This window comes from Balearica regulorum, chromosome 1 (genome assembly GCF_011004875.1).
Source record: "Balearica regulorum gibbericeps isolate bBalReg1 chromosome 1, bBalReg1.pri, whole genome shotgun sequence".
Taxonomy (NCBI): domain Eukaryota; kingdom Metazoa; phylum Chordata; class Aves; order Gruiformes; family Gruidae; genus Balearica; species Balearica regulorum.
The window spans coordinates 50,135,182-50,157,157 of record NC_046184.1 but is presented as its reverse complement, the minus strand read 5'-3'; the positions used below and the strand labels follow the sequence as shown (position 1 = coordinate 50,157,157).

General features: G+C 40.9%; 2 protein-coding genes across 4 annotated transcripts in view; one reads left to right on the top strand and one right to left on the bottom strand.

The window, feature by feature from the left end:
- Positions 1-10,732, top strand: part of EEA1 (early endosome antigen 1) — a 72,388-nt gene extending 61,656 nt beyond the window's left edge. For all 3 annotated transcript variants that reach the window (XM_075748527.1, XM_075748516.1, XM_075748537.1), the window contains 7 exons: positions 2,124-2,309; positions 2,768-2,899; positions 4,747-4,932; positions 5,222-5,460; positions 6,941-7,061; positions 7,388-7,486; positions 8,540-10,732. In XM_075748527.1, coding sequence (XP_075604642.1) covers positions 2,124-2,309; positions 2,768-2,899; positions 4,747-4,932; positions 5,222-5,460; positions 6,941-7,061; positions 7,388-7,486; positions 8,540-8,662 — 1,086 coding nt within the window. In that variant the 3' untranslated portion in view covers positions 8,663-10,732. The remainder of the gene's footprint in view (positions 1-2,123; positions 2,310-2,767; positions 2,900-4,746; positions 4,933-5,221; positions 5,461-6,940; positions 7,062-7,387; positions 7,487-8,539) is intronic.
- Positions 10,733-18,573: 7,841 nt separating this feature from the next.
- Positions 18,574-21,976, bottom strand: part of PLEKHG7 (pleckstrin homology and RhoGEF domain containing G7) — a 34,709-nt gene continuing 31,306 nt past the window's right edge. The window contains exons 16-17 of the mRNA XM_010297913.2: positions 21,875-21,972; positions 18,574-19,194 (exon numbers count right to left, since the gene is read on the bottom strand). Coding sequence (XP_010296215.2) covers positions 19,087-19,194; positions 21,875-21,972 — 206 coding nt within the window. The 3' untranslated portion in view covers positions 18,574-19,086. The remainder of the gene's footprint in view (positions 19,195-21,874; positions 21,973-21,976) is intronic.

The window sequence follows — 21,976 nt, the reverse complement described above, 5'->3', positions numbered from 1 at the left end:
TGCCAGAAGATTTCTGCTCATTTTGGAAGGGTGCTGCGAGGGACTTTTGAGCAAAGCAGAAAAAAAGGCATAAATAGATAGAAGGTACATTAACTGTTAAAATTATATTGAATGGTTTCCCAATTAAGGTAGGTAACATTGTTATTAATCACAGCACAATTGAGAGGCACTTGTAAGCTATAGTTGGCTAAATTGTATGCAAAATTCCAAGTCTCTTATGTTAGAAACTAGTGAATTATGGAAACATTTGTGCATAATACAGTGCAGAGTACACTGAATACTGGCTCTCTTTAAAAGAACATTTACATTGTCTTAGCCTAGTTTTAGACACAATGAAATAACCTGTCCAGTGTAGATGCGTGGGCGTGTAGTGGGGGAGGCATTGAGAGAGGAATATCCCCTAGGTGAGGCTTTTAATTTGGATGTCACTATCTACTTCATAGCCAGATTTCAACATCCTGTGCTAACAAATTGAGTGTACCCACATTTCTTCTACTGGAAATTTATTTGAGTAAAAGCTGTGTCTTCATTAAGCTTCTTTCTAAAACTGCAGACACTACTGGGTTTTCCTTTGAAGATGTTCTGTGAGGATGCTACACTTCCCATCCTTTCTCATTGTTAGGGAAAAATGATACGACACTGCCCACAGTGGAGCTTTGCTTTCTGAAAGACCCACCTTGCTGCAAGCTTGAAATTGCAAATGCACCTCCTGTTTTGCTTAAAACATTTTCTGTGTTAACACCTTGCGACATGTTAAGTAGTAAACTGTAATAGCTCAGAAAGCAAATCAAATAATTTGGCTGCAAATTAATTTTAAAAGCCAGTGTGAACTTTTTGAGAGCCACTGGGGTGGCTGAAAATGCTATTGAATCAGCAATGTTCTGTCATTGGTGTTTCAAACTGAGTCTGACTCTACAGACAAAACACTTTAAGCATTATGAGGAAGGGTAAGGAGGCATCAGAAATCAATTTGTTTTTAAACCAACAGGAGAGCTGCTAAAGCATATGCCTAATTAAATGAAGTCAAAGTTGTGCTTTTATTGATCAATAGCCTTCAACAAGAGGTTTGATAAGGATTTAAGCAAGAGTCTGAAAAAGAATTTAGTTTAGCTTGAAAGGATTTAAATCCTTACTGGTGCACTGAGGGTAATAAATTTATCAGTAATAATAAATCTCCTCACCTCACATTCTGTATCTTAGCATCAAAATTTTCCATAAAATACCAATATTCTGGCATAGTGGAGGATGAGTTTGGTATTTTTCTTTCTCATTGGTTCTTTGTGAAAGAACATGCTTCTACATGGAGCTAGTCCTTGCCCAAGCTGAAGGCTTTAGAAAAAATAACCCCCGGAATACTAACTTAAGAAGAAACCCAAAGTTTGACTTTGCTGTGAGCAAATAGAATGAGCCTTGGGTGCAATTTTTAGGTTGTTTCTTGGAGTTTTGAGACCTGTTCTAGAGACATAAATCCAAATTCTTTTTCTAGGTAATGGGGGGAGTTGGAGGCAAGTTAAAATAAAATCTGTAGTAGATTTTGAATGGAAGTTTAAATTTTGTGTTTAAAATGCTGATGCAGCTGAGACAGTGAAATGTTTTGTCCTGGTATTAGTAATTCTGGGTTGTGCATTTCATTTTAGGATTTTCATGACTGTCCTAGCACTAGCTTCATTGAGTCATTGGTAAAAACCAGCATTGAATGACATTTGAAATCTTCACAGTATAACTTCACTGCCTGTTAAGTAACAGCTCTCTGGAGTTACAGAGCAGTTGATTTGCCCAGAGAATAAAATAAATTTGTGTGAGCAAATTCAAGTTCATTCTCTTTTCATCAGTCACCTTTCATTCTCTGTCCTTTTGTATGTTTTCACCTTATCTCTGTGGAAGGATGCAAGCTGGAATATGTACAGTAAGGTATTGCTGCTGGAAATAGTACTGGAGTAGTTTCTTTTTACTTAGCGTAACCTTATAACCTGGAAGTTTCTGTAACTATGCTTTGTCAACATTTGAAGCTAAATGTTGCATGCTAGATAACAATTTTTCCATGTGGAAAATGTTTAAGTGATTGTTGAGTATCTGAAGCTTTTACACTGACAGATGATTTGCAGAGCTCTCTTTGTAATTAGTCCACAGAAGAAAAACTTGCTCTAGCTCAAGAAGAATTAGTTTCCAGCAGAAATCGAATTGCTAGCAATAATCAGCAGATTCAGGAACTGAAGAAAGCAAAGGCTACACTGGAGCAGGATGCATCAAAGAAGGAGCAGCAACTGGGTGAGAAGACTAAAATGTTACAGGATCTTCAGAATGACAGGGTAAGTGCCTCTGTCTTTTGAAATCTTCACACAGGTGCGTCCACCCTACACAGGCACCTGTTATTAATTTCTCTTACATCTCTAACCAAGGAGTATTTTAGGGGCATAGCACTGTTTTAGTGCATAGCAATGGCAGTTTTACTGAACCTTTGGTGCGAAGACTTTTAACAGACAGTGGAAGTGAATTTGGTTTGAAATAGGCTGTTAATTTGTTCTAAGTGGCTAAAGGTAGAAAAACATTATTAGTTTAAAATCCAAAACTGCAAACATGCTGCTTAGTTTTTGCACTGTGAATTGTAGATAGAGATATGTGACAGTTGTTTCTGCTTAAATACAAAGCCTTCAAGTAGGTTTTGGGCTCTGGATGGTTTTTTGTTTGGCTGGTTGTTTGGGGTTTTTTTTTTATATTGTGAACTTGGAAGAAGTAACTTTTCTAGCACTTTTTATTTCTCTTCAAGATTTTGAAAGACAAAGACTTGGCTAATGAAAAATGTAAAACAACAGAGCTCCAAGAAATAAGAAATAGACTTGAAAAAGAAAGTGCTAAGCTGGCTGAAGAGCTTAGAGCCTGCAAGCAAGAATTCGAGAAGGTATATTGAGACAAACTAGTCTTCTTTTGGTTGGTTGTCTGATAAGAAACACTTGACTACTCAGTAGATGTTATCTGGAATGGCTTTGCAAAGATGGTTGCTGTAAATATTGGTATTACAGGTAAGGGAAGCAAAACACAGATTTCGTTGAGGTTCCTGAGCAATGCTGACTTGAACAGTGATAATCCTGAAGGACTGGTGCCCAGTATTCTTGGCCAGGTGGACCACATAACTTTTCTTAGCTTCAAGATGTGTTTTATACCCTAGCTTTTTTTTCTGTTTCACTGTGCATACCCTTGTTTGACTATTCTGAAGTGCAGAAAGATGTCCAAAAGTGTCATGAATGTGAAGTTTCCCAGATATTCTAGGCACATCTGGTACTTCTCAAGGATGTGTGGTAGAGCTGAAAGTCCCTTGATGTGCTGTGGTTTCTAAAATGTCTTAAAAAGTCACACTCAGGGAAGAAACAATGTCAGGACTCTCGTAAAAGACTCTTCCAAAATCATAACAATCAAATGAGGTCTCTAAAGGGTAAAAGTTTGGAGGCTTCAATTAAATAATTTTTAGTCTTCAGTAAAACAAACTATTTCTCGCCACATTCTACGTATTTAAATTTTTTAGTCTCTAACTAAATTTTAGTTTGCTTTAGTAGAAGCAAACACTTCTAAAAGGCTGTAGTTCATGTTTTCCATGTTATACTATAAGGAGTTATATTTGCATCTGCTAAGCACACAGATTTTAAGTTGCTACACAAGTATAAATGAAGGTACAGTCCCTATACACTAATAAAAAGAAAGTAACGTATCTTATTTCAGATGTTCTTTTGTTTTCCACTCTTTAGAAAATGGCCTCTTATTTTTAGATAGAAGCCTATGCTTTGTTTCTGCCAAGCAATCTATGGCCAATACTTTCTTGGATTTTGGGGAAAGGTTGTTATCATTCTCATCATTCCTGAAATCTCTATTCTACAGAAGAAAATTTATAAAGAAGTGTAGAAAATATGTGCACACCAATGGCAGCTTAATAGTCACTTCTCGATCTCCATACAAGCAATCAGACTAAACCAGAAATTGTCTCCTAACGAGAGACTCTGTTTCCCATCTCCTACCAGGGAATAGATAGATATGCATCTATAAGGCATCCCCCTGTCCTCAGGATATGTTCTCTCGCTGCCTTTGGTTTGGTTTTAATTTGTGATGGAAATTTTGATTTATGGAAAACTGGCAACCCCTATTATTCTGTTAGTAACTGCATGCTTAGTTGTGTAATTTTAAGGAAAATGATTTCTGTAAATTTAACTAACTGTTCTACTTCAAGATTTTTTTATGTTTTATTACAGAAGACCAAGTAAAACTAATATTTAAAACTAAATGTATCATCCTACTTGCTTAAAACACAGGGTAATTATTTATACATTTAAGACTAATAGAAACTAGCTTTCTTCCATCAGTGTTTGTTTTTTACATTGTCATTACAAAGCTTTGAACCTAATTATTGCAACCAGATTACAATGTGAACTAAATTTTAGAACAGACTGTAAAAAATGACAATGGATGTAATTTTTCAAAGAACTGTAGAAAATCATCCAACAGAGCTTTCACTACTTTAATAGAAACATACATTAAATTTATTTTTAAAATTGAATGTTGTTCATAGTATAGGTATAAGTTTAAAATCTTTGATCATGAAAATCACTGATACTTTCAGCTATAAAATCATCCTTTCTTCCAGTGATAAAACTCAAATTATTGCTGTCCTCCCCTGGGAAAGAATTATAGTAGTTTTGAAATTAAATCATTTACACTTTTGATGTTGCTACTTTAACTTTGAGCTCTGTCTCCTAACAGGAGGTGGGAAATCTCAAGGATGCAAAACAGCTACTGATTCAACAGAAATTAGAGCTACAGGGCAAAATAGAGAATATGAATTCAGCTCTGGAACAGGAAAAAAAAACCCATCAAGCTGTCAAAGATCAGCTGAAAAAGAGAGAAGAAGAGCTGAAGAAAGAATGTGCTGAAATTGAAGCTAAACTGGTTAGTATGTTAGAGGGCGTAAGACTTGTTTTGTGAACATGCCTTTGCATTCTTTCAGGGACAGAGAGGAAGCAGAGTTGACGTTAGTTTTACATTACATTAATTTTTAAATGACAAGGTCAGAAATCTTTGAGGCATTTAATGGTATAGGAAAGTTCAGTGGGATGACAGCCTTGTCAAATAGGGTTTGTTGATTCTAGGACTGTAAGAATCTTTCCCTCAATTAAATCTAGGGAATAGGGAAAGAATACTTGGAAGCTTGTTTTTCATTGTTCCATTGTTTTCTTAGCACACAGAGAAAAAAGAGAAAGAAGAAGAAAACCGGAAACATGAGGAAAAGGAGACCAAGCTCACCATGCAGGTCACAGCTCTGAATGAAAACCTGGCTACCATGAAGAAAGAGTGGCAAAGCAGTCAGAGGCGAGTGAGCGAGCTGGAGAAACAGACGGACGATTTACGTGGGGACATTGCTGTCTTGGAAGCAACAGTGCAGAATAATCAGGATGAGAGAAGGGCATTGCTGGAGAGGTAAGCTGTGGTCCTGACGATGTGGAAGCGTAGTTTGGGAAATGGATAGCCTCACACTGAAAACTTGTTTCAGTTGTTTCATGATTCTCTACACATGCTTTATTTAAATCCGTGTTTGTTTCTAGTGCTTGGGCTGTGGGTGTGGTTTCCAGAGTGCAACCTTCTGTCATCCCTGCCAAAGCACCACCAGCGGTGTTGGGAACAAACTGTGCTCTCTGTGGGCTTTGACAGGATGACCATTTGTAGAAAATCAGGCAGGCTTATCGGGACCTTACTTATCCCCAAAGCCACAGCTCTATGCTTGTACTTGAAGATTTATGCCTGTCTGTTAAGAGCCTTTTAAATCCATTTTGGGCTCCTCTGAACTTTGAGGTGTGTAAGTTGTGGCTTCTCATCTCATCTGTTGTATGAATGTTGCAAGGCCTGGCAGCAGGAGCTTCTCTTACGTGAGTAAACTACCCTTCTCCATCACTCTGAGGCTCCCTTGCCTTGACTCAATCCGAGTAGATGCATTGGTCATCCAGAAGCCTGGAAGAGACTCCTTAGTGCCTCCAGTAACATAGAACTTGCTTAGGGACTTGTAGGTATGCCCTCTGCTTGATGTTAGGAGATTGAACGTGTAATTGGATTAGATAGGCTAAGGTTCACACAAGAGGCATTTTCTTCCTCCAGAAAACCTACTGTCATCTTTCCTCAGTTCTACTATTGTCTCTACAATATATTTAAGACTTAGGTAAGCAGAGCACCTTTCCTTCAGGCAGCAGGAGACATGCAAGGCAGTGAGAATTACCTGAAAGCAGCCATTACAAGGGTAGAAGAAACACCTGCGAGACAAGAAACTTTCTTCATCCTTATTTCCTGACATGTTTGGAGAAGGCAGAATGGAAAACTTTTTCTGATACTATCAAGCTTGCTGATTTGCGTTTTGATCAGTAGGCCTTGGGAAAGGATGGGATCAATTCAAATGGGATCCACTTTCTTTGGCAATCCCTTGCCATACTGTGCTGAGCTCATCTCATCCAGTAGCCATTTCCAGCTTGCCAGAAAAACACACTTTGAAGTTTGGCTTCCAACAGTTAACTGAATTTCAGCTGATGTGAGCTAGCCTTGCTAAAAGGAGAAGGTTCTTTTCTGCTCTGTTGTCTGGCCTGATCTGCTGCAGCTGGTTTGTGAGAGTGTCCCGTTCCGCCTGGGTAGTTATTGGAGTTTGCTGTTGATGGACTGCATTCAGTACTGTCCCTGGGTTTGGGAGTAACTCCAGGTATTAATAAGCCACAGATATTTGGGAGTGATGGCAGATAAACTGATTGTTACAACAGAACAGTTTTCCAGTCAGGGCATCCAAGAACTTTTCACAGTTCACAGCAAGGGTATTTTTGGCTGAATTTTATGGGAGTAACTTCTCAGTCATGACAATCTGCCCAAAGGAGGCAGTGTACATTGCCGCATGTGCTTTGAGCTGACTGTTATTTTTCCTCAGGTGTATAAAAAGTGAGGGAGAAATTGAAAAGCTTCAAGCCAAACTTGTAGAAATGAAGAAAAAGCTGGACAACACTACTGCTGCAATGCAGGAACTTGGCCGAGAAAACCAGTCATTACAGGTATAAATTGATTTGAAGCAATTAAACCTGTTGATTCTCTGTATGGGAACTTAGGAGAATTTCAAGTTTGTGTCAGATTGGTGGTGGGTTACCTTTCCAGAGCGGTTAAGATGTTATGAGGGCCATATTGCTGTCTGTGAGTTCTTAAATCTACTCATAGTTTTGAAACTTGGAAAATTTTCTCTCAAACATAAGCTCTCAGTATCATGGCAGAACTGGTGCTTTTGTACTGCATTGGATAGTGTGTGCAGTGAAAATAGAGGGAATTAGTCGGAATTAGACATGAATTTTTGAAAAAATGCTTTCTTCAAATATCTTCTGTGTAGATCAAACACACCCAAGCTCTCAACAGGAAGTGGGCAGAAGACAATGAGGTACAGAATTGCATGGCCTGTGGAAAAGGCTTTTCAGTGACAGTGAGAAGGGTAGGTGTGTTTTACTGTGTGTCTATGGGGATTTTCTTTTTCTATTGTTTTGCAAACTCTTAGATGGGATACAAACTTCAGAAAATGGCCTTAACAGTGCTGTGGTACTCAGGATATCTCAGCATACAGTTATTGCATGCAGTGCCTTAAATATAAAAAATAAAGTTTGTGGAGGCTTATTTTATTCATGATTCTTTTGCCATTTTAACAGCATCAGTTTATAAACAGTGTTAAAATAGTTCAATCCCCTAAGTGAGCAGGCAGAATTACACTGTTGGAAGGGTATTTACAGTAAACTTATAAGCAATCTGAACTGGATTCACAGGTATAAAAGGAATGTAAATTTGTTGAAATTAGACATATGTGGAAATATGAGGCATCAACATGATCTGGTGCTTTGTGACTTAATTTCTAAACACTGGCTGGACATGGAACAGAGGAAACAAATGGATGTGTTTTAGGTCTGTAGTCAGACCTTCTTTGTAAAAACAGCTGTGGTCAGCTAAGATGTTAGCATCCCTCAATTGGCAGTGTCTGCCCTTCATCCAGAGATTACCATCCCTCCAACAAGTGACTTGGCAATGAAGTAGATGAGGGATATTCATGAGGTTAATTTTGCAGTGCTTCGTGACTTGGTTTTAGGTGTCTCTCCCTGTCCTGCATTATTCATAGTGATGTGCTTTGGTTAGTCTTTGAACAAAGGCTGCTTGATCCTTTGATTCAAGGGTACTTCTCATGTGAAAGCAGGTAGTTCCATGTAAGAACAATGTGCTTTATGTGACCAAACCGAGTTCAAGAGGAAGATGAACTTCAACCAGTTCACTTCCAAAACTGGTATGGTCTCCTGACTCAGTGAAGCACTTTTGAATATTTTATTCCTATACCTTTTAGAAAGGATTTAGTCCTATGCGCTTCTGTGTGCTGTGTAACTACTGTTTAAAGATTCAAACTAACTTCTGAACCATGAGAGTTGACTTGACAAGATAATGATCTCTACTAGTGATTGATTCCCTGTCACTGATGTTCAGCACGTATATTTCTTCTCTTTCACAGCACCACTGCAGACAGTGTGGAAATATCTTCTGTGCCGAGTGCTCAGCAAAGAATGCCTTAACTCCTTCCTCTAAGAAGCCTGTCCGAGTCTGTGATACTTGCTTTAATGACTTGCAAGGATGACTGGCTATCGTGAGTGACAAAGAAATGTTTAACTAAAATCTATAATTTCTGTCGATGCACTTCATTCAGCACTCAGACTACTATTCAGTTTGGACAATGATTGTAACACTTGGCAAAATTTAGTATATTTTAAAATGTTTATTGATACCAAGTAAAACTATTGTATTTTTTGTGAGACATGGGCTCAAATCATCCATATAGCTTATTGCCATTTATCCTGGAAAGAGCTTCTATGTCTAGATTAGAAATATCCAGTTATTTGTAAATAAAGTTTAAACAGAGGAGTAACAATGTATTTTTTTATCTTTTATTTTTTTGTTCAAGAGAAACAGCGTTTATGTGATATTGCAGTTTATTCTTGTTTCCTTCAAAGAAAAAGGAAGATGCAAAAACTTGTGAGGATTTTATGTATCAAATATTGCTGTAAAAGCATAAATGATTGTTGCGTTTGATTGCATATCTGATGTTCTTTATAACCCCTTGTGATTTTGTTTTCTTTCTATCTCTGGTTCTTGGACTTTTCTCTCTAAAGTTCGAACTCCACAGTGAGGGTAACGGCTGCACCTGACTCAACTCAGTTTTATTTGCCCACTTAGAACTTGTAGTATCAGCACCCGAGCCCTTATCCCACTACAGCGCTTGGACGCTGGAACATCTTTATGCATACTGTATTGCGTAGATTGTGTGTGTGTCTGTCTGAGTATGTGTGAACAAGTGATGAGACAAAGTTTAGCTGACATTGTAGGAATATTACATGATACATTACAATATTCCATCCCATACTGATTGATTCCACTTTTATATATTTGGTGGATGGATTTTAATATTCCGGAAGTCCTTATATGTGGGTTTTAAAAGCCAAACAAACAATACTGGTAGTAGCCTGTAGCGCATCTCTCCCCCTGCCCATACCCTGGAAGCCCTGAGAGGCCCTTGTGGTTCTAAGAGACATCCAGACCTTCCACACCAAGTATCCTATGAGAAAAAGTCTTTTTTTGAGACTGCTGCAGTTTATCGGACCTTTTCTTCTCTCCCTTCCCTCAGCTTTTGGTGGAAGAAGCTGAGCTCCTGATACACCTAACCTCAGTTTTCCTTTGCTCTTTCTGACCACCATTACAGGGGGGTCTTAAATGTTATGTTAATCATGATTTAGTCTGCTCAAAACAGTGGTGCGAATCTCCTGCTACTGGCTTAGTTATAAGACAAACAGCTCTAAATAAGAGGCCAGTGTCTTTAGATACTTATTCATACTTTCTTTTCTGTCCTTGCAACAGAGGTTTCTTGTAGAGTTTATGTAGGCTCCAGACTTCTTTTTTGTTGTTTTATTTACACCTGTTTGTTCTTGCCTGCCTGTCTCTAATTGTTCTTCCCTTTGTATCTGGTATTTCAAAATCATTAAGGTTATTTCTTCTGAGTCTGGGTTATGCCTTCCAATATTTAGGGACCCTTTGTGTTAAATACCCTAATAAATTCCCCACCTTGAGCCCTTACAAAATTGTACCAGCTGTTCAGGGAAAAGGACTGTGTCCCGAATTCCTCTACTTTTTGCTCGAGGTAAGCAATCAAATTCTGTCACAATGATGGAAGCTTAGCCATCGTTAGGCAGGTTCGTTTGCTTTTATCTATTGACAGCTCTATATGTGAATGAAGAAGTCTCTTTTATGAAAAATGTCTAGTCCTGATTAACTCTGAAGTGAAAAAACTTCTTAATACCTCTTCTCCAGAAGTAGTGATCTATGTGTTTCATATCCCTTCTTAGCTTACCTGTCTAGTTCTACATTTGCAGCCTCAAGGAGTCTTCCTCAAGGAGTTTTCTTAAAATTAAATTCTTATTTCCCAAAAGCCAGCTGAATTATGTAACTGGTTCTTCTTGCTGTAAAAGGGTTTGGGGTACAACCGTGGTTTATGTGAAATACTGACCTGCTTTTCTGGTTCAAACTTGAGAGTTGCTTGCTTAAAAGAAACAATTGCTGCAATGATTCTGTATGAGCAGAGCCTCTGGACTCGCTGTTTCGCCTTGTCAGTGTAACTGTTTGGCATAAGAATCTTTTGAATAGAAGATATGAACAGGATCTCTGCCTCTGCAAATCTTTTTTCTACTTATTTATTGAGAAAATCTGAAGAGTTTGCTTTTGAGCCTTTCTTTGTCTGACACGTGACTTCAGAAATGTGGGAAAGGTAGAGATGTGACAGTTGTGCTCCAGCCTAGATACGCTCTGCCCTGTTGTGTGATGCATGGAGCCTCCTGCTGCTCTCAGGGTGAAGGACGACCATGTGGAGCAGAAGGGATTTTGAGAGAGAAGAGAGAAGCTTCCCGCGACTGCATGAAACAAAACACATGAGGCAGAGAAAGATGGAAATCTCTCGGGGAACCAGGGAAATGGTTAAAAAACTCACTTGTGTTCAGGCTTTTTGCTTTTGAATGGGAACGTGTGAAGGCTGGGGAGAGCGCTCTGCAGTAAAGAGGAAGTGGTAGAAGCTCTAGTAGGGTTATTCTTCATTCAGCCTTTTGGAACGCCTTTGTGTAAAGACAAGCAGTCACCTCACTCCACTGGCTGCTGAAGCAGTGCGGTTGGTTGCCTGCAGATTAAGCCTTGGTCTGGAGTTCCTTCAGGGGCAAAACCAGCTTGATTTCTGAAGGTTGCTTTTTGCTGACCAATTTATGTGACCAGCTTCTTGAGGGGATGGAAATGCTTTATAAATACATATTTTTAGAAAGAGGGGTTGTTAAAATCTGGAGGAACGGTGCTGGGTTACAAGCTTTTATGCTTGAGCTTTAAGTCTGCAGCAATAGATCAGGATTTCTACAGCATTTCACTGGAGTAAATTTATGACTCCATTGCTAAATCTTTTGCTCCTTCTTCTGTGCTGATCTGTATTTGTTGGCAAGTGTTGAGTGGCGTTCCTCAGCGGTCGGTACTGGGACCGGCACTGTTTAACATCTTTGTTGGCGACATGGACAGCAGGATCAAGTGCACCCTCAACAAGTTTGCCGACGACACCAAGCTGTGTGGTGTGATCAACACACTGGAGGGAAGGGATGCCATCCGGAGGGACCTTGACAGGCTGGAGAGGTGGGCCTGTGCAAACCACATGAATTTCAACAAGGCCAAGTGCAAGGTCCTGCACATGGGTCGGCGCAATCCCAAGCACAACTACAGACTGGGCAGAGAATAGATTGAGAGCAGCCCTGAGGAGAAGGACTTGGGGGTATTGATTGATGAGAAGCTCAACATGAGCCGGCAGTGTGCGATTGCAGCCCAGAAAGCCAACCATGACTTGGGCTGCATCAAAAGAGGCGTGACCAGCAGGTCGAGGGAGGGGATCCTGCCCCTCTACTCAGCTCTTGTGAGACCCCACCTGGAGTACTGCATCCAGCTCTGGGGGCCCCAGTACAAGAAGGACATGGAGCTGTTGGAGCGAGTCCAGAGGAGGGCCATGAAGTTGTTCAGAGGGCTGGAGCACCTCTCCTATGAGGACACGCTGAGAGAGTTGAGGTTGTTCAGCCTGTAGAAAAGAAGGCTCTGGGGAGATCTAATTGCAGCCTTCCAGTACCTGAAGGGGCCTACAGGAAAGCTGGTGAGGGACTATTTATCAGGGAGTGTAGTGACAGGACAAGGGGTAATGGGTTTAAGCTGAAGGAGGGTCAATTTAGATGAGATGTTAGAAAGAAATTCTTCACTGTGAGGGTGGTGAGGCACTGGAACAGGCTGCCCAGAGAGGTTGTGGATGCCCCCTCCCTGGAAGTGTTTAAGGTCAGGTTGGATGAGGCTTTGGGCAACGTGGTCTAGTGGAGGGTGTCCCTGCCCATGGCAGGGGGGTTGGAACTAGATGATCTTTGAGGTCCCTTCCAACCCAAACCATTCTATGATTCTGTGATAAGTTGATGGTATAATAGACCCTATAATGCTCTTGGCCTCACTGCCAGGTTGGAAGTTGTGCTTAAGCTTAGTAAAATGACCTATGAGATACACAATAAGGGAAACTGGAAAGTGAAAAGCTTTGTATTTACAAATCTGCTTGCAGAGTCTGATTGTTTTGATGGGCATGTTGTCAGTAGGAATGTGCGGGTTTTGTTGCACTGCTTTAAAATACAAATAATAGGAAAACCTAGTAAAAAAACTGGTAACTTTTACCACACTGAGTTAAAGGATTCCAGACCAAATAGTGTAATGCACAGATTTTTCAGACTGCGAACACAGGAACAGAAGGAAACACTAATAAAATGGCAGACTCGAGCCTTGGAACCAGAGGATGCACAAGTGATTTGTTTTAACAGCCTCTAGCAAGAACCAGATTGCTTTGATTCACTGAGGAGAGGCCATTATGGAGCAAGAGGTGGAAACAACGGTAAAACCTGTGCTTGAAGCGGTAGATGTGTGGGATCCTCAAGCTGCCTTTGATTTCCAGCCATTACCATGGCATCAGGAATGGGACACTGAAGTGTGGGGTTTGTTCCTGAAACTGTCCCCTCTGCAGGACACTCCATTCACATTTGGAATCGCTAGGGGAGCGGAATATGAAAGACCAGCTGCTACGTGGGCTGAGACAAGCTACAGAAAAGTGTAAAGTATAGTCTTTTTAAGGGTGGGGAGAGGTTCTTTAATTTCTTGGAGACATCACCTCTCTTCCCAGTCAAAGAGCCACAGTCCCTTGGGTTGTAGCCTCCAAAATGCCAAATCCTACTGTTCTACTCTGGCCTCATGCCAGTGATACAAACTTCATACTTCTGTCGTGCAACGCCTCTGGAGGCAGGTAGCGTTGCAGAGGTCAGTGGCAGGCTTTTGATCTTAGCTGGCTCTGCTTCACTGTTACTTATTTCTTCTCTCCGTGTATTTCTTCCCTCCACTAATCTTCCCATTTCTGCAAAGGTTGAACAAAGAGCGTAAAATTAATGAGTCACAGTAGGAAACGTTGCTGTCTGCAAATGGAGAGGCAAAAGGAATTTTCTACTGCAGCTTCCAACAGAGGCAAGAGGTTTAGAGGGATCTCGTTTTTCAGCTGGCTTCGCTCTCTGGCACAAGAGTCTGAGGCTCTAGGGTACAGTGCGGGTTTTTTCATCTGTTTTTGGAAGGTTTCAAGTAACCAAGTTGCAATGGAGTGCTGAGCGCTAGGTACACAAGAACAATGAATAACTATTTTTGTTGGTTTTGGGACAATTATTAGGATTATTTGTGAATCCTCACTGGAAAAGCTTTCTTAGTGAAGCAAGAAGGGATTTGGGAGGAGAAGCATGAAGTAACCTTGCTGTGTTTGTATTCCATTACCAAGAACAATTGAGTGTCTCGAGCTAGATTCAAGAGAAGTGACATCCCCAAAGGAGGGACCTGGAAAACTCAAGTGCTTTTCTGGATTGTAAAATGTCAGTTAAATGCAAAGTGGGAACAAATGCTTGTTGCAAAACTTAAAAAAAAAATCATGACCAGTGCTCAGCAGCAGAGAGAAAACTGCTGGAGCTTAAGTTCAAACAGAATATAAACTATGCCAAGAAGAATGATACCATGGTTTGAGTATGTTGAAACTGATAAATTACTCCTCCAACTATCACCCCTCCCACTCTCTCATTCTTGGAGGACTAGGAAACAACACTGTCATTTGCACTATGCACTTTTTGCTGTCTAACTGAATATAATCTACAGTAGGTGGAATGGCATCGTTGGCATTGCATGTGTAAGCTGTAATCAATAGACAGAAGGTTTATTTTCAGCTGGACTTTTCACTGTATTACATTTGGTCCCTTGCTAAGTAAGGAGAATTGCACTCATAGTTCCTTCGTACCAAAAATGCGATCATTGTCTGAGAACACATGTAACAACAAAAACCGTGTAGTCATGCACACATTGTCTTTGCAGAGCTTCATTTTAAGATTACAAAATGAGAAAACATGAATTTTATGTATTTTCAGGAGTCTTGCCAGTTATCCAGTTCTTAATTTTTGACGTCTTGACCTCAGCACCCCTTCTAGTATAAGTTTAAAATTACTGTCCAACCACAGCCTCTCCGAAAGCACTAAGTGGTGTACTTTTCAAAACCAGCAATAATTGGATAGTAAAGTCCCTCCACAGAAACTCAGTTGGGTGGGTTTGTTTTTTTGTTTGTCTGTTTTAAGGGGCACTGAATAAAGAGGTTTGCATCTTCAGAGAGAACATTAGATGCCACTTAAGATCACAATAATGAAGAGGATAGGTACCAGTTACTGTAACAAACTCAACCTTTTGTCTGTAGCTCACCACATACTATGCACTCGCTGTGCGGCAGATACAGGAGTATCTGCTCATTTGAAGATTACTGAAGCCCTGCTAACCCTTTTGGATCAACGTTACTATGAAAGCAGAAGCCTGGTAGGCATGTTTTCCAGTTTTTCCTTCCCCTGTGACCTAAACTGAAAACAAATTCATCTGTATTTCCTGCCTTTTTTGGGTAAAGAGGGCTGGGAAAGAGTGTTCATTGTTACATGTCAACAGGCCAGTGCTGGCAGGTCCAGGCTCCTGCTGTTGGCTTTATGGCAAAGTACTCTGTCGTATCATGCGAAAGCTTGATTCCTGGCACAAAAGGGATGTTTAAAAGAATGTCTCGCTGGGTTAGCAAATACCAGAACTTTTTATAGTAATGTGTCCAAAATGCTGCTTGTATAGGATTTGTCACTTTTGTAAGAAAAGGAAAAAAAAAAAAATCACCAAAAAAATAATCATAACCCCCCACCATTTGATGCCATTACATAAGAGTTCATTTAAACTACCTCTCAGCGTGAAATTCAATTTAAGGTTTGCTCACTGTCATGTTATGTAAAAGTTATCATGAATGCCAAAATTGCAAAAATTTATCACCAAAAAGGAAAAAAAGTCTTTTTTTAAATGTGTTTGAAAGTATCCAATAGTTTCAAGTTATCGTAAACTCTGTTGTATTCTTTTAACTTCTGTAGTTTCAATCTTGCAAACTCTAGCTGCTGGACAGGAAATAAATCATAACCAGAAGCTTTCATAATCACGGTCTGCTGGGTAAAAACAATTTTGTATGCAGCTTTGTCATTTGGCTATAGATAGGCTCATTCACCAAATGTACCATTAATTTAGTCTATTTTTTCTTCAGTACTCGAGATGTGAACTTGATGAATGGTATTCTGTAATGGGTACGTGCCACAAATCACATTGTCTTGTTTGCCTCTTTTTGGGATTTTAATGCTCAGTTTATTATTGCAGATGTGAATATTGCTCATGCAACCTAATTTCTGTATAATTGTATAAAATATAAATGGAAAAAGTTTTAAGTTCTTACCCAGTATCTAGAGGTAATGTATTATACTAGCCTTTTGTTGCAGTTTTACCTACAGAGTACTGCAGTTCTTTTAAACTGGATTATACCATCTTGGTAGGTGTAGATAGATGATTTTTTTCTTTTTTGCATGAGTGTGTTTTGGTTTTGTTTCTTTTTAATTGAAGTTTGATTCTCTTAAGTTCTGTTTTCAGTGTTTGTGTTTACTATTTGTGATCACGTAGTTGTGCCTTACATTGTGAAAGAATTTAGTCCAGCGTGCACTGTAATTCCTAAACTCTGCGACTTGGAAGGTGGCTGTGGATTTGGATGAGAAAATGACACCATGCATACACCATTCTGTATAAACAATGATGAAATGTTATTGAAATGTCATTTTTGTTTTCTAACCTGTTAAAGGAATGATTAACGACAATAAAAAAATAAATTAGACCTTTCTAATAGACCAGTTCTGTCATTCAAAACTACCTTGCCCCACTTCAGATGGCAAAGCTACTTTGAAATGGGGGATATATAATTTTACAAATGAACTGTTGGAAGCCATGCATCTAAGAACAAGCTAAATGCTCCAGTTTCTTAGACTTGTGGGGAGCTGCAACAAAAGCTTCCACATGCATGAGGAGGCAATGATAATGACCGTTTTTCAACTGTTTTTTCACAAGTTAAATTCAAAATAATTTTTCCATTCCCAGTAACTGTGGAAGGCTGCTGGGTATCTCATGTTCAATTAAAGCCCTTCTTTTCACTGGCGGTGTTCAGGCATTGCATTCAGTGCAGTCGAACAAATGGCATAACTGGAAGACTCGGAAGTAGCACTTGTTTAATTTTTTAGACTAATGAAGGTCTCAGTTGTGAGATGGAAACCTCTTTCAGGGTAGAACTGTGTTGCAGAGAGAAGCCAGATTATTAATGTGTGTGAGAGCAGCCCCATGACAAAGGCACTATTGAACCGTGGGAACATTCACAGTGTTTAGCTGTTGAAGCAGATCTTCCATGGGACACTGTAGACAGTGAAGGAGGACGGAGAGAAGAGATCTCCTGAAAGGCAGTTGAAGTTGGGAAGTTAGTTTCTGCCTCGACTGCTTTTCTCCAGACCACAGAAGAGCCTGTTGAGCTTACATCTCCCTGAAGACAGCGTGTGTGTGAATACTTCCTAGTCTTGGGGTGTCCTCCTTGGAGATGTGCTGGCCTCCTGGAAGTACTGAATCTCTGGGACTGCTTAGTTGTTTGGTAAACTGAGCAGACCTGCTTGAAGGTCATTTTGGCAAAAAAGAGGAGTGAAACACCCCCTCCCTTCTGCCAGTGCCCAAAACCTAGAGCTTAGTCTGTCAAGTGTGACTTCTCCGGGCTTGAAATATCTGTCTTATCAGCTTTGGTTTCAAGGCACTGTGAGGCTCTGGTGAGGCACCAGGGGTGGAAGGGGGAGACTGTGACACTGCAGCTGAGCTCAGGATGGGGGAGATGGAGCACAGCTGTCTCAGCCAAGTTGTGGCTAAGTTTTTGCAGCTTGCGTGGTGTCCTGGAGCAGATCTGCTGTCTCCGCTGTGTTCTGCTCTCCTGCCTTACATGTTCACCGTTTGGCATGGAGCCTGGGTGGCTTTTCCTTTCCCAGGAAGCTGTGACAAAAACTTGCCCATCACAGGCGCAAGGGGAAGAGCAGGAACATGTACTGCGGCGGCCTGGGCTGCATCTGGAGGATGCTGAACCAGGTGAGCGCATACATACATACATACATACAGCCTCGAGATCGTAGCTTGTATGTATGGGTGAACTGGCTCGAGTGGATAAAATGTACCACAGTATCCTGACATGCGGAGCTGGATGAGTTTGTGGAGTAGAGGTGAATGCAAAGTGAATGCTGACTTCCCTGTGAATAATGCGAACAGCTGGAATGGCACTCCTACGTTCTTCAGCATAGTCCTCATCTGTGTTCAGTTCCTCCCGAAGTGATTCCTGACACTATGGGGATATTCCAAGGGCTAGCTGTTCTACTGAGGGAGACTAGCTAGTTGGGCACAGAAAGTGGGAGAAGGGACAGAAATGCTTAAGAATGGCTTTAAGGAAGTCTCCCTTTCTCACTTGACTGTGGCTAATCTCAAGGGATTAGCCAAGGTAGCCTGGTGAGAGCACCCTCCCTCCGTGGTGGTAACCTGCATGAATGTTGGGGCAGTTTAAGGCTGTTCTGCCTCTCTCTGTGAGGGTGGTGAGGCACTGGAACAGGTTGCAGGGGCGTTGGAACTAGATGATCTTTGAGGTCCGTTCCAACCCAAACCATTCTATGATTCTTTTCCAGTACCTCAAAAAGAGGGAGGGGAAAAAGTGACTGCCAGGGGCACACATGCTATGTGAACCACAGATCTGGGATAGCGGTGAAGTATGGAGTGGTTTAGTGCAAAAGTAACACTCAAGTTTGTGAAGCAAGCTTGAAATATAAAGGCTGCAATGAGTGTAAACAATGTATAATGACAGATCTGCTGAAAGTGGTGAAAAACTTCAGGTAAAAAAAAATCCCAAGAAAGTGGGGCATCGCACTATTGTTCTGTGTGTTTATGTGTTCTGTAGCATCTCTAGTTTAACCGAATGTTATATGTAATTATGACCTTTTTCAAAGAAAAATAATCTCATTTTAAAAATTAATGGGGAGTCAACACAATATATGCTTTTACTGATCTGCCTCCACAAGCTCAATGTTAATGCAAAAACCATCTTGTGATGTTATAGTTTAGTAGGTAGAAAGGCATAACTATAGGGAGCTATGGCTATACAATTTTAATTTTGTGAAATTTATTAATACAGTTTACATGGTCTTGGAATAACCTTTCTAGACGTTTTTGGTGCATAAGTTCTCCTCAGTAATGTGGGTTTTTTAACCTGTCCTGCTTTCTAGGAAACAACAAGCTGTATTAAAACTTCCTCAGATGCCAAAACCTTCCCCTAGCCAAAGCAAAGGAGCATCGAAGAGCAATACATTTGTTGCACAGCTCATTTTCCCCCTCCAGTTTATTCCTACATCCCATGGTCAAAACTCATCACTTCTGTCTAGTCAAGTCAGAAATATGTTAGCTTCAGAAACTTAAGGCGTGCTGGAAGAAATAACTGTGTTATGACCGCAGTAGTCTTCCACTGGCTCTGTCAGTGCTGTTCTGACATTATTAAATTTCAGAGGATTCAGCTGGGGAGCAGAAAGCAGTGCTTTTCTTGGTTTCATGTTGCATGGTGTAATCAGAGATTGCCATTTCTATCCGTGACATCCATGTTTTCTGTAATAAGAAAAAATAATTTGTAAACCAAGACAATGTAAAAAAAAAAAAAAAGTTCCAGTAATTCGGGTAAATAAACACCCAAAGCCTTTAGTTTCATTTAGCCTTTCTTCAGGCCCATACTTATAACTCCTGAAGTGAACATGAATTATCCAAGTTGAGACTCTCCCAGTTGCTCATGCCACTACCGCTGCTGGAGTCTGTGTCTGTGTCACAGATTTCCAGTGAAGGTTTCCCTTTTGATTGGAAGGTAGGATTTTAATGGTCTTGTTTGCTTGTAATGGTGAACTTTGCTGCAGGCTATTTCACCTGGTTTTTTTTTGTAGTATTTATTAGTTCAATGCTGTCCCTGCAGTTTGGGCTCCCTGTTCCTCTGATTAAGACAGCCTCAGTGCTATTCTGTCCCCTTTCAAAATTTGTTGTGTGCTGCCACATGCATTTCAGTTTCTAGCATCACGCTGACAGCATTCAGCTCTGTATCTGCTGTCATCCAGGTATTAGGGCAGGGGCTGATGGCTGGAGAAATGGATTTAAAATATGTAACTTCCTTCTCTGTGCTAGTCAAGATAGTCTGGGTTGCAGAAGCTGAGTTGTCTCTGAGTTACAATGATTAGACATTACTAATTAGTTGGTAGCAATACAAGCTTAAGGTCTAGCTGTGCTTCTCCCACCCCAGGGTCTTTATTTTGCTTAGTCAGGAGCTGCTCTCCCTGCTGTAGTGCATGTAGAGACACTGGGCTTTGACGGAAAGAGCAGCAACGCATGAGAAGGGGCAGCCCGTTCCACTTCATGCTGCGTTGGGATTCATAAATTTTGTTATTGACCCATTTGGTTATTTCTTGTGTGTGCTTGTAACCTGAACAGGTTAAAACGTTGCTTTGAAAAACAGAAAGGTGGAGAGATAAATTGGATGACCTACAGGGCTAAGGAGTCCCAGCAGAAGCCATGCGAAGCGTCTGCGTGGACAAGCTGTTTGTGCCTGGCAGAGCACAGAGCTTTGGCACGGGGCAGTTGCTCTGGCCCTCCCAGAGCTGCCGATGGAGGAGGGTCCGTTGTGCAGTGTGGTGGTGGTGGTTACTCAGGGGTTTGCCAGGCTGTAGTGGACAGGTAGGTAAGATTTAAACTGTTGAGCTTTTCCAGGCTCAGGGAGGAGAGTGGGGGACAGGGGGAAGAGAACAGAGGGCAGGACAGTGGTATGGGTGGGATGAGCAACAGCAACGTATTTCAGGTCTGTGTTTTCATGGGTCTGCTGAGTATTGGGTCTCTGAGAGAGGTGGGAGTCGGGCAAGGGATTCCCTGCACCTACGTTCAACGCATTGCGTGCGCTTCCTGTGCGGTTGGTAGAGCGCAGTATGGCGGCAAGAGGCAGGCAGCCAGGGCGAGCCTGGGCCTCGCAAGGGATCCGGGAGCCGAGGCAGGCACCTCACAAACATCAGGGGATCTAAGAGGCAGCTCACAACGTAACAGCCCCTCTGCTTGGCACGAGTCAACAGGAATGTGGCACTTAGGGCTTCATTCAGTTTGCTGTCTCCCTTTCGATACAGCTTTGCTAGCTCAAGGTCCTGGTCTGACGGTGCTCACCAGTATCAGTCTTACCCAGATCACCTTCCTCTCTGCCTCTAGAATCACGTCAGCTAAACCCATGAGCTCATCATGGCTAGCAAAGTTTCTTTAAAAAAGATACTGATCATGCTGAGATTGGGCTTCTTGGGAGCTGAAGTAAGGTAGTTCATTCAACTAGTGCTGGAAAGTCTACCTTGCCTAGGGCTAAAAGCACCCAAAGTCAACAAAACGTGGTAATGCCACCACACCCAAGTGAAAAGAACCTTTCACTGCAGGGTTTTCTGCTTTGATACACTGGATTTGGGAGACATTGAGAAGATGGTAGACACCTAGTGTGATGGCAGTTTTGGAAGGGAAAGGTAATATTTCAGTAACAGGAGAAGGTAATGACTTCTTGAGTAGATACCTATTCCAAATACTAACCAGTGATTTGGAAAGAAGTCACTCATTGCTCTTCCCTGAAAAAGTCCTTCTACTGCAATTTATTTTTAAGAATTAGTATTAGTGGTAGTCAAATTTCTCTGCATTAGGTATGAGGGAATGAAATTGAACTTAGGAGAAAAAAATACTTATGTGAAGTGCGTACCACACTTTCAGATGTTATATACAGCACTATTACTAGAAATGTGATGTGTGAAAATGAGGGGTAAATTTATATAACAGTGGAATTAATCATACCATCTGTTCAATCTGAAATTGCAAGATGTGTGCTGTGCATAGATGAGCATGATACAGTTTTCTGATCTGAGTACTATTGCATATGAGTTGAGTGTGGGGAGTTGTTTTGGTGTTGACTTCTCTGGAGGGGCTGACCATCTTCATTTCTGTTATGCAAGAAATGGTACATTTTTTTAGCAATCATCAGAAATGACATTTTTCAACAAGAATATGACCTGCTTTCAACCCTGATATAAAATTGGGTAAATAAACCAGCAAAAATTCTGTAATAAATGTGTGAGCCAGAGCATTGGGGTGTTATTTTGTTTTGATTTGGTTTTGGTCAAATGTCACGACTGTAATAGATTCTTAGCACAGCACAGCCACTTTTAGGCTGAGATCCTCCTTTAGGGAGAGCGTAGTTGTATAATTGGAGAAGAAAAAAAGGTGTGCTGCTTACCTTGGCAGTCTCTGTCTGAGCTTGTAGCAAGAAGACTGCTATGCACTGACGATACCTATTTTCATGCTGTATTAGGAAAGCATTTCGCAGGCTGAAGACTGT